We start from the raw sequence: 13,120 nt of genomic DNA, 5'->3' as shown, positions 1-13,120 counted from the left end.
ACCTACTTCAAGCCCCACCTCCCAAATATCCAGGAATTCTCAACCCAGAGCTGGCAACTTTATCTTCTGTGAGCAAAAGGACAAATTGAATCTATTCCATTGTCTTTATGTTGACAATATTTCTGCTACTTTACAAAGAGGATTAGTATTATCATGTAAATAGAGTGGCTTCGTGCTTCAAACTGGCTGTGATATGTGCGTTTTTGTTTTTTTTCCTTTTGTTGTTGTCAATAGAAAAGATTGATCTCTGGGCTGGTGAACGTAATATCTGTCCCAGTCAGAAAAGGAGAGAGAAAATTAGCAGGACCATTGGTGGAGAATGATATCTGTCAAAAGAAACACTTGGAGAGCTCTGAGTTTAGTAATAGGTGACTGCCGGAAAAAAGGGAACTTTGAATTTTGCCAAGGTAAGGAACAGACTTGTAATTACTGTACCTTGTTTAACAAAAGAAATTATTTGAATTATTGTGCCTTGTCCAAACTGTGCTTTAAATCTGTTTCTTGTTATTCCATGTCCTTTCCAGTTCCCTTGAATAATTTGAAATCAAACTCTTAAATTTTGGACTTTATGTATGATGATTTTTTTGTAGAAAAGGCAAGAGTATGTTCACATTTTCACAAAGGTTGTGAAATCTTATATAGTGGAACAAGATTTTGCCCCCAACCCCACCCCAGATATATGAATATAATTCCTTGCAGGTGAGATCTCTGAATTTTGCAAATATCTTCCTTCTTTTAAGAGTGAGGTAACAGTTGAGGCATTCGATAATGTGTACATAGACCCAATACCAAGATTATTTCTGTAAGCATCCCAGAGTATGATAGGTATATGGGGAGGACATAGTTGTGCTCCCAATATGCATAACACTGGATTTGATGACTTTCTTCCTCAAAAGTAGTTCAAGTTGCTTCCATTGGAACAAGATTCAGATATATTTTGGTGGAAGGAAGACATTGAATCCAAGCTGCTGATTCTGTGTGTTTTGAGGGTTCATATGAATGGCCACTGGAACGAATGGGGAACATTGAAGAAATGGGGCCACTTGAACTAATGAGAACATTGGAAATTAAAGAGAGCTCTGTCCATTCTGCCATTGAAACCATCTCAGGGTGGCGTGGGGGAACTGTTCTGGCATTATTACAAATGTGTCTTTATCAGCAATTCCAAATATTTATGTAGAAAAGGGCAAATAGATTTTAAACTTGTGTTTTGACCTGTATTGAACAGCACTAGTGTGAGGACGTGGCTCAGTGGTAGAACATCTGCTTTGCCTGCAGAAGGCCCTAGGTTCAATCTCTGGTATCTCCACTTAAAAGGATCAGGTAGGTGGTGATGGGAAAGACCTCTGTCTGTGACCCTGGAGAGCTGCTGCTAGCCAGAGTAGACAAGACAGATCTTGATAGGCCAGTGGTTTGACTCAGTATAAGGCAGCTTCATGTGTCCATAGAGTACAAAGAATATAAAGTGCTTCCATTAGAGATGAAAGCTGTGATAGCTGTGAAGATATTGGAGGCAATCCATAAAAAACTCTAGCTATTTCCTGTCATTCTGTTCTCTCCTAGCTATGAATGCTTTATTTTCTCATAGCTCTGCCCAAAGGAGGGGGTGAGTCATTTTTCATGCATCCCTACATATGTCCATTCCATATGGGAACTTTTGAGAACGGTGGCCTTCTGCCATCTGGTACAACCCTTTGTATTTCAGGGCTCAACCTGCTGTAAGAGAGCACAATCAAGTCAGTCTCAAGCACATTTAAATTTGTCATTTGAATGGGAGACTCAGGCACATGTTTTTCCATTTTGTATATAATTTTATACATGATTCATGAAACCAGTATGATATTTTGAAAAAGCAGGTTTGATTGGATGTCCACAATTAAGTTTCGGTAAGTCCTATAGGTCAATAATATTGGAAATGTAGAGCATCTCATTGCAAGTAGGTGTGTGTTTAGCATGTAGGTTTAGCAGTTTGGACACTGGTCAGGCAGATGGAGAGACACCACTATAAGGAATCGAATAGGTGTCTTTCAAAGCCGCCATGTCCCATCGAAACAGTGTATGTAGCAGCCTTTTTCTAAGTTTAGCTTAATGGATGTATTGTCTTCCTTCCAGCTTTTTTAAAAAGCTGCCCTTTCAAATTGTGGTGTTATAGCTCAGATTTCATCAGCTTACTAATGGAAAACAGAGATGAGCTGGGGCTGAAATATCAGCATTTCCATCGCAATTTCCCCTCGAGATATCTGTAGCTGAACTAAATAAAAGTGATCACTAGATTGTCAAAACTTTTTAACTTCCTATTTGCAACCCCCAAGTTTGCCAAAGGTAATGCAATAAGGTAAGGGATAAAGTTGACTGAATTGTCAAAGAACAGGTGAACACAGTCATGTGTGAGACTCAGGGCTGCTTATGTCAGAAAGTTGGCTTTCAGATATGCATATAACTGTGCTTATATACCTCTCTTCTAGACAGATTAGTTCCCCGCTCAGAGCAGTGAACAAACTCAGCATCGTCGTTATCCCCACAGGGGAGCTGGGGCTGAGAGGAGTGGCTTACTCAAGGCCGCCTACTGAGCTCTTAGCAGTAGCTCCGATTCACAGGCCAACCACTGAATCACTATGCTACAGCAGTTCTGAAAATGAAAACTATCACATGAAGCCACCTTATAGCAAAGTTTATTAAGGCTAAAGTTGCTGGCCTCAGACAGAGGTCTTTCACATAATCCACTATCTGATTCTTGTAACTGGAGATGCCAGGGTTTAAATGTAGGGCCTTCTGCATGGAAAGCGGGTGGTATTCCTTTCAGCCATGGCCCCTCCCCGCAATACTTCATCCAATTTCAATATGGGGAGGCAGGGTGGCATTCCGCTCCTGGACGTAATAATAGTAACTCTTTGACAACAGTGCAGTTCTTTGCAAAGCTTTGCAGGATTACTCTAGCCTAAACCTATTGGTTTAATGGGCTTAGGCTGCAATACCTCTGCCTAGGATTGCACTGTGAGAATTCCAAGGATTATTTATTAATAATCCTTACAGCAGGCCTTGTCAAATTTTCTTTGGATTTAGGAGCCAGCCCAAAAATCAAAGATCCCAGATTCACCCATGCTAAATGCATTTTTGTCTGTTATATTAAGTAAGTTATAGTAAGCAAGTTTAATATTGCCTCTAAGTTTTATGAATGAGGTTGCCAGCTGGCCTGGAGAAAAATGTCCTATCCCTTTAATACAGGATTGATAGACTATTATGTATCAGGTGATGTGATTTACCTACCTGCAACAACAACATAATAATAACACACAATAATAACACTCCTCTTCAGAGTGGTGAATAAAGTCAGTGTTATTATTATCCCCACAATGTGGCTGAGGAGCTGAGAGGAGTGGCTTATCCAAAGCCACCTGCTGAGCTCATGGCAGTAGTGGGATTTGAACCAGCAGAGTGCCAATCTGCAGCCAACCACTTAATCTCTATGCTACATCAGCTTCAACAGTCCATTTTCACACATTAAGCATCTATGAACGAGACAGCACATTTTTCATTACATCAGCTGGCAATCCTGAATCCATCTACAAAGAACCTACCATGGAAAAGCTGAATGTTCTTAGTGAACCTTGCAGTAATAACAGTAATAATATTTTTTTAGAAAATATAACCTTTTATTAAACAAGGTTGTAAAGGTAGTTCTCTAAACTCACTAAAGTGCAAGGTGCTGTACTTCACCAACTTCAATGTACAGTATAATATAGTTCACATCCAAGAATCACACTTCTAGTGCTCCACGGCACCCCTCTTGTTTGTTTACTGGCAACCCTGAATCCAGTAGGTCAGGCCCTGCTCTAAGAGGTAAGCACATGTTAGATGCGAAGCCTGTTGTTGACCCAAGGCTCTGGAATGCCTTCTTGAATCAGGTGTGGAGTTCTTCTTCCTCATCTTCTTTCAGGTAGGATGCAAAATGTTTTTGTGCATATGGGCATAGCCCAGGAAAAACTTGTGAAAACTTTTGTACGACCCCTTAGTTCCTCTCTCCTACAGAAACTAAGCCTGTGCACATGTCGTTGGAATGAACACACATTCTTCCCGAGTTTTGCCCCACCTGCGTGTTCTTTCCCCTCTCTTTGGGCAGGGGTTTGCCTTCTTGTACTCTGTAAAGCATCATGAATATTGACTGTTCTGTGTAATGAAAAACCCACCATTTTATTCAGCTGAATGTAAAGAAATTGGGCCTAAACTAAATGGGCTCCAGTGGGATAGCCATGTTAAGTTTGTGTCAACAAAAACAAGAACTCTGTGACACCTAAAACACATGTAATGGAGCATAAGCTTTTGCAAACTCAAACTTCTTTTGTTTAAGCTAACATTCTAATGCATACCAGCTGCTTTCACCAGACTGCTCTGTAACTAGAATGAAAGAAAAATACCCAAGAATTATTCTTGTTTCAACACAAGCATGGAGTCCTTTTGGCGGGTGGGGGGGTGAATAGATTTCAAACAGAAGCCTCCACTTCAGTGAACCAAGAAATTTGGATAATAATTTTGTTTATATAATTAGTACACCAAACCTGAATATAAAACCACTCACAATCTTCTCTATTATTTGTGCTTTGAATGATTCCAATACCACTGAAAGTAGACTTGAAGACTGAAAATTTTGTTTCATTCACTCTAGGCAAGGTTTCTGTTTTCCCCTCCCATCTTTGGGAGAAAACAGCTCTTACCTTTGCCCACCCCACTAAGAGCAGCTTCCTGCCTGCTTTCAGCTTTCTCCTGGTTGCAGCCAGAAAGAGCAGAAGTCCCCAACAAAGGCCAGAGTATCCTCCTCCTGTGTGGTGCTGCAGCTGCTTCAAAGCACGCTAGGAGGGTGATCAGCCATCGGGCTCTGTTTGCAGAAGAGCTTATGTATTAGCAACAAATGAGCTCTGTGCTACAATTTTTGCAGGGCATTCTTTGGAAGGTCTGATCTCCCGTTTCACTCCTCCTCCTCCTTTTAAACTCTGTAACAGAGTTCACGGGTTGAGGGCCACTGGAGCTCTAGGAGCCTCAAGCACAAGGATGACCTGGCATCTGGAACTATTGGCAACAACTCTCATGTTGTGTTATTGTTTTGTGAAGGGGAACTGAGGCAGAGACCAAGTGGTTGCCTCATAGCAGAAATAAAATGTGAAACCTGAGAATTTCTTGTTGAAAGTTTAGGCTGTTAACCTCTACTTTGCTCTCTTATATGGTAGCTTATTTTGTACTTGGCTAGAGGATGTTGAGATGGGATATGTGGCGGCGGAGAGTGCTCTCAAGTCATAGCTGACGTATGGCAACCCCTGCTGGGGATTTTTAAGGCAAGAGACTAACAGAGGTGCTTTGCCATTGCCTGCCTCAACCTTGGTCTTTGTTGGAGGTCTCCCATCCAATTACTAACCATGTCTGACCCTGCTTAGCTTCTGAGATCTGGTAAAATCAGGTTCACCTGGACTATGCAGGTCAGAGAAAACAGAACATAGGTATCAATAAAGTTTACCCCAGGCCTCACAAAATCTGGAACTGCTGGAGCTTCCTTGCACTTCAAAGGCAGAAATAGATGTTATGTAGAATTTACAGCTGCCACTGAAAACAGAAGTTTTCAGTGCCAAGTTTCTCCTTTAATCTCCTAGCTCGTGTGTTGATGTTATATTTATGATGTATAGTTCTCTGCCCCTTACCGTTTCATTGGTTACTCCGGCTGGGGATAATGAAATGTATGTTGCAATGATGTCAGTTCATGGTATAAGTTGAACCAGATGTTTTGGAAGTAAGTGGCACTAGCTCCATGTTTTTTGCTATAGAAGTTCCACATTAAGTCCTCTCCAACAAGAAATTCTGATCCCTGTCCGTAAAATACATTTATATGCACCTGCATATACCCATACATAGGAGAGAGCAGGTCATCCCTTGCGTGTAAAGGTCCTCACCACCTTAATCTATTTCTCTAAAGGCCATCCCAATTAATTTTTCTGCTGAATGCACAGTGCAGATTGTAATCAGTGACATACTTACATGGAAAGTGTGAACCTGATAGTACATGAATACAACTGTAGTGCTTGGAGATTATCTTGGCATGCAGGAAAACTGGGCTAAAGCTAACAAAATATGTAAAAGTGAAGTTCTGTGTTTAGGTAGAAAAAGACGTAGCAGTGGTGCATGCGAAAAGGATCTAAGGCTCTTAATAGACCATACACTAAACATGCATCAGCAGTGTGATGTGGAGGATAAAAAGGCAATTTTGAGCTGCATCAACAGAAAATATAGTATCCAGATTATAAGAAGAATAGTATCACTTTGTTCTGGTTAGACCTTAGCTGGAGTACTGTATTCAGTTGTGAGCACCACAGCTTATGAAGAGTGTTGACAAGCTGGATCATGTCCAAAGGAGGGTAACAAAGATGGTGAGGGGTCTGGAAACCAAGTCCTATAAGGAAAGCTTGAAGGAGCTGGGCATGTTTAGCCTGGAGAGGAGGTGATGGAGAGGTGATATGATAGCATTTTCAAGTATTTGAAGGGCTCTCACACACATGATGGAGTGGAGATTCTGGGAAATTGCCTGCTCAGGGCAGGTGTTTGGCATCCCTAGAGGAAGATTAGGAAGGGATCAGCCAGTGCTTGGCTCTTGTGGCCCTTTCTTATGTCTCAGGGTAACGCCTACCATCACCTTGGGGTCAGGGAGGAATTTTCCTCCAGGCCACATTGGCCAAGGATCCTGGAGGTTTTTTTTGTCTTTTTCAAGGCATTGAGCAGGGTCACTGGGGGAGTGTGTGTGGGGCGGGGGGAGGGGAGCTGAGAATTTCCTGCATTGGGCAGGGAGTTGGACTAGGGACTGTTGGGGGTCCCTTCTAGTTCTGTTTTATGATTATGTGATTCCCATTAGTATGGCAGCTGTTAAAAAAAGTAACGTGTTTGCAGAAATGGCTTCCAGCTATATCTGGATTTGGCCCACTTCGTTTCTCTGTTCAGTCATGTGTGTATTAGAAGCCTCTTTAGGGCCAAGCTACAAGTGACGAATGACACTTGAACAGCAAGTGCATTTCTCCCTGTTCACTTGCCCTCCACTCAATCCACTTGCCATTAAAGTGTCATTTGTCACTTGTAGCTTGGCCCTTAGTGTATGAGGGGAATTCACTGGTCATAAGAGTTTTTGAACTATGTGAAAGGAAAACTATGTTCCCCTATGGCTATTGGAAATGAATCTGTCCTACTTTAATTCTTGACTCAGTTTTTTTAAAAAAAATGCCTAAGAGGTATATAACAATACTTTGGGATGTTTAGTTACTACCTCTCCTATATCTAGATTTTATTCTGCTCATGTGAGATACCAAAGTGGCTTGTCACTGTGTGTTGAATATATAGTTGATCTTACTAATAAAACATAAACATGAATGTAAAAATGTAACACTGTTAGGTTACTTTATATGTCAAAATTCTTAGTCCAGTTCACATGCTATGAGCACAGTCCATATACGACTATGAATATATTTATACTGGTAATTTCAAAGAGAGGGATCTGGCAGCGTGTTCTTATGTGTCTGTATTCAGAAATAAGCTCCACTGAGTTCAATGGCATTGACCACTAGCTAAGTTTATGAGTGCCATCTTAAGCATGTGCTTAACTTTCCCACTGAAATCAGTGGGAATGAAAAGAGTTTACTTCGGCAGGCTTCTGCCCTGTTTTTTCCCTCTCCATCTGGAAACCGTGCCATATACATCAGTGCCCAATACTTTTCTGTAGATCCATGTGAAAATCCATGGCAGGTTGTATCCTATAGACGATGATTTGACAGAAGAGAGATCAGGAATGATCTCACCCAATTCTGCTCTTCTTCCTCACCACTACTCTCTTGCTTTTTGTCTGTGAAAGGTTCCTGGGCCTCCATCAAGTCCTTTTCAAGGCTCACAGGAGGATGCTGGGGAAACGGCAAGATCTATTTCCATCAACAAGACATCCTTAGGATATAGTCATTGTCTGAAAACAACAAAGAGTTTGGCATTCTTTGTTAACAAAGGGTCAGATCCTATCAGGGCTTTTTTTCTGGGAAAAGAAGTGGTGGAACTCAGTGGGTTGCCCTCGGAGAAAATGGTCACATGGCTGGTGGCCCCACCCCCTGATCTCCAGACAGAGGGGAATTTAGATTGCCCTCTGCGCCGCTCGGTGGCGCGGAGGGCACTCTAAACTCCCCTCTGTCTGGAGATCAGGGGGTGGGGCCACCAGCCATGTGACCATTTTCAAGAAGTTCCGGAACTCCATTCCACTGCGTTCCTGCTGAAAAAAAGCCCTGGATCCTATAAATTTGCTTTGCTACTAATGACACCTTTCCCCAGTGCAAAAAGTCTTACTGTGTCATGGACTTTTATAGACTGGAGTTCACTTTGTCAGATCCTCAGATGGTAGGAGGGTGTTTATGTATACTCACGAATGTGTGACAGTTTGTGTGTAACCACACAAATGCATTAAGAACAAAAATGTAAACAAGGAGTTATAAAAAGTCTACAATATTTCTTGGCATAGTTTAAATGTATATTGATAAAAACAGCATGACCCATTCACCACAACCATGTCTGTTGATGGTACTTTTAAGCTGCTGGTACTCATATATATGATTGCACTGATTTCCACCAATAACCCAAAAGATACCAGTACTCCGTAAGTACCACCACCACAAAAATGCTGGTACTCAGTAAGTACCACCACTACAAAAAAAGCCGTGGTACTTTTTTATGTGATGCTAAATGTATTTAATAATATAAATTTATAATAATATAATAATACATTCTGTATTGAGAAGGATATTTTCTATCTTGATTAAGTCTGAATTCAACAGAATGAGATTAGAACCTTTCTGTCTCCCAGGATACATTGTTTGCTTAGCTATTTAATTACAGTATTTACATCCTGCCTTTCTGCTTGATTAAGGCCACCTCAAAGTCACCAACAAAAACAAGTTTCAGGTGGGTAGCCATGTTGGCCTGTAGTATAACGGTAATATTAGTGTCCAGTAGTGTCTTAAAGATCAAAAAGATTTCCAGAGTAGAAGCTTTTCAAAACTCATGTTGTCAGATATCTTAGACTCTCAAAAGCTTATACTCTAGAAATCTTTTTGGTCTTTAAAGTGCTATGGGATGCTATTGTTGACCCAACAAAAAAGATTTCAGAAGTGAGGGCCTGGAATTGGCATTGTGGATAGTAATTATCCCTCTTTAGGTGCAGTTATACTCTTTGCATCTCATGACATTTTAAAATCTACTTTTGCAGTTATTTTTCTGTATCTTTCTACCAACTGAAGATAAACATCATGCATCTGAGAAAAGTAGGCACTATGTCTCAATAAATATGTTTTAATTTGTCACAGGACTCTTGTTGCTGTAGCTGACAGACTAGTCCTGGGTAGGAATTCCTGTTGATTGTACATGATCAATCAATTTACAAGTTACATTTCTTCACTATTTGGGGCTACTCAAGTGAAGAAAAACTGATTACGTTCATACTGGCTCTTGTTTGTTTATTTCACTTAAATATCTTTCATCAGGAAATTCAGAGCCTAGACAGTTTCCCACTGAGGACTGACCAGGTTGAGATTGGCGTAGTTTTAAAAACAGAACACACCAGGGTGATTCTTTTATTAATTGCTGTTAGAATGTACAGAAAATCAGCAGTTCTGTGTGCAGTTGATTTTGTACATAGGCGGCACACATTTTTCTGTGTAAGGTTGGAACAATTAAGAGAGGTGACTGTTCTACTCAACTTCCTGTCTTCACCTATAAGAAAATGCTGGGCAGGATTTCAGTTTCAAAATTACAATCAAAATATGCACATAAAATACACATAAAGAAGAGTACATTCAGTTTGGCAAGCAACAATATAAAAAGGAGGGAGATAGAGGAAGAGACAAAAAATCTATACTGCTTTTCACTGTGTTATCCTGGGATAAGAACCTGGGGACTTATTTTGAGCTCTTAATTTTTTCAGATGTTCAAATGAATTAAAAGATGAACAGTTGCTTACATATATTCCCTCTGTGTCTCTCAGCAAGATTGTTCATCGTAGTGGAAGTCTGTTCCATAGAAAAGCATAGTAACCTGTAGAAGATCCAAGAAAATCAGTAAAACTTTGTGACTGAAACACTCTTGAAATATTTTCATATATTGTATACATTACCTCACTGTCACGGACACTCCTTCTCCATGCCAAGATCTGAACTTGCTGAGGTCAGAGTGTAGAAACCACATAGGCATGGGCAGTTGTATTGTTCTGCTAGCCTAAGCATTGCTCTCTTTCACTGCTAAGCAGTGAATAGGATTAGTCTATACTTGTTGGCACAGACTAGTGGAATTGGCCCAGTGCAATTGATAGCACTGTGAGATTTTGCCATGGAGCATTGGTTGCATGCATTGTTTCAAAGTTTCAGTTGTTGTGTCTGAAGCTATGAGTTGTTATTGTGTGGTCGCAGTGGTTTATGAACCCTATCCTGTAAAGGACAGTAGTGTTGTTTACGAGTACAAATAGATTGCTATTTTCAGAGAGAGTTTGTTAAAATGAATTTTAGTTCCCTGCTCTACTTTTGTTCATGCACAAATAGCTGTACTTATGGCCAGCTCTAAAATGCCTTCAGAGCCTGTTACCCTGCTCTAATGATATTTTTACATGGTTACTTGCCCTATGATGAAACGTACAAAAGTCAGAAGCTCCTAATTATTCAGGTGTTTTCTCAGCTACTTGATCTTTTTGCATTTTGGAGGAATTAGGTGCATATCTCACTCTTCACAGGGTCTGATTTGCTATGTGTACAAGTCTGTGTGTGCACATTTGTATGACGTTCTCCAGAATTTTGTATTGAGTACCAGTAGGTGTCATTCCATTACCTTCTACATGCCTGCACAATATTATTCATTTTATTTTTTTATTTATGTTATCTATCATCTGCCTTCCTTACTGAGACTCAAGCCAGATTACACAGTGTAAATAAATACAATCAACGGCTGAGACATTCACTAAACAATATAATAGTCTATGGATTGCAGAACTCTGAAAACAAGCATAATTCCAAATACAGAGATGAAACATTGCTGAAAAAAAATTAGTGATTTGATGTGACATATTAAACAATATAGAAACTATGCATTAGGAGATACCTACATCAAGAAATAGAACCTAGTAGTATGGTCTACAGTTCCTATCCCTTAACCAAAGGATTATTTTGAGCCATCTCTCTGAGACATTTTTTACAGCGCAGCCACATTATTTCAAAGAGAAAGCCCTCTTAAATACATGCTTTTGTTTGCTTATGTTACATGTTACTGGTAAGGGCATGCTTTGGTTATTGTCAGCATGCAAATGAATGAGCCAGCCAGTCACATGTCTAAACCAGTGTTCAAGTGGCTTATGTCATAGTTATCACATTATTACGTGTTGAACATGAAAACATATTAAACAATAGGAATTGTCATTAGACTGCATAAAAACTGGAGTTAAAAATACAGTTACCAGTAAATGAGAAGATACAGGGTGCCTTTATCTTTTAAAATGAATACCTTTATTAATTCATCCTCAAATTTCTCTTTTGAGGGAGATTTGCGTGAGCGTATGTGCGTTTTCTTCGTGGTGGATGTACTCAGGGTCTGATAACATTAATGGGCTTTGCCTCACACAGAGTTCTGAGTATATTGTACCACTGCTCACTGATCCCAGGTCAGTGTGATGCGTGAAATCAATTTATTTGAATCTCTTTGCCTCTATAGGAATTTGGCGGCATGCCAGTTGTTTTCATTTAATGTTCTTTGTGTTGAACACGGACAAGCAGGCGTGCTTTTGTATTCTGTTTCTCCCTTGTCTTTCAGTCCATGTTCCATTCAGCAGATTCCTGAGATGAAGCAAGAATATGCTATCTTTTAAAATATTTTTTAAAAGCCCTATCTTATTTCAGATAGTGTTTTAAACGGTAGGAAATTAGGTCAATTGCAGAGCCGTCTTTGTGTATGCTTTCACGTCGCTTGCCAGTCATATGTTGTGCATCAAACAATTTGGAAGTTGTTAGCTTTGTGGGCGAGGGTAAATCTGATTTTAAAAATCTTGAGGAGGAGGAGAGGGAGACAGAACAAAGAATGTGAAGCCACTAAAATATCTGTATAGTGTATAGCTAAGCTGACCTTCTTATTGTATCTCTGAAGCATCTCAGCTAATGAGGCTTGTAATATCAGCATCATGTTAGTTTTACAATAGGAATCATTTGCACTAAAGCTGTACTTTATAAAAGCTGTAAGCTGTACAGTGATTTTACAAGATTATTTTCTCTCTTGACCTTTGACATTGCATATCTAATGTACCCCAGTTGTTCCAGTGGCCATTAAGACTACATAGAAAAAGAGCTATATTCCTTTTTTTTGTTTGTTTTACAAACTAGCAATTGTGAGGCTTCTTTTAACAGCGTGTAAGTATTTAAATTAAGTAAAGAGACTACTTCAGGATGGGTTATCACCTTAGCCTGCCCCCCTCTCCTGTCCCAGGGGGGAGAGAAAGAGAGCAAGTCTGCATGGGGGAATGTTCTATTGATGCTCCAGGCAGTTCTTGCGGAAGTTGATATGCAGAATCTTGGAGCCATACCATCGGGTCAGGCTCAAACACACCATCCCCTGCTTCCTTATTTAATTACCTGAAGAGCAAAACATCCAAGTGGAAAGTGTGTGAAAATTCAGTATCTCTAGCAGCAGTTTGCCGCTCTGACATCCTGCAAAGTCAACCCTGTCTGTCCACAAACGTCAGGGCTGGTTCCTGACAGCCGGCTATCTCTGCCGGGCCTGGGTTCCTTTCATTCAGGAGGTATTGTGTACAAGAGGGTTTGGTCAGGAATGTGAGGTTCCTGCCGGTGCTGTTCTCCCGTCGTGACAGCCTTGGCAGAAAGGCTTGATTTCCCCCCCCCCCCTTTTAAAAAAAAACCTTGGCTGTTTTTATTCTTTCCCTTTATAATTCTGGCATTGGTGTACTTCTCATTCACAGCAACAACAATGCTAACTAGGTTGTTTCTGGATTTGAAGTTGTCAGTTTGGTTCAAATGGATGGATCCTATGGCTGTTTTCTTAATTCTCTATACAAATAATGTTTGGGAAAAAA

General features: G+C 40.3%; 1 protein-coding gene across 1 annotated transcript in view; it reads left to right on the top strand.

Moving 5' to 3' along the window:
* The first annotated feature begins 319 nt into the window (after nucleotides 1–319).
* Nucleotides 320–13,120, top strand: part of RUNX1T1 (RUNX1 partner transcriptional co-repressor 1) — a 150,996-nt gene continuing 138,195 nt past the window's right edge. The window contains exon 1 of the mRNA XM_054985633.1: nucleotides 320–407. Within this exon, the coding sequence (XP_054841608.1) occupies nucleotides 320–407 (88 nt within the window). The remainder of the gene's footprint in view (nucleotides 408–13,120) is intronic.

Source organism: Eublepharis macularius, chromosome 7 (assembly GCF_028583425.1).
Source record: "Eublepharis macularius isolate TG4126 chromosome 7, MPM_Emac_v1.0, whole genome shotgun sequence".
NCBI lineage: Eukaryota > Metazoa > Chordata > Lepidosauria > Squamata > Eublepharidae > Eublepharis > Eublepharis macularius.
Note: the sequence above shows the minus strand (reverse complement) of the source record. Positions and strands in the feature narration are given on the sequence as shown.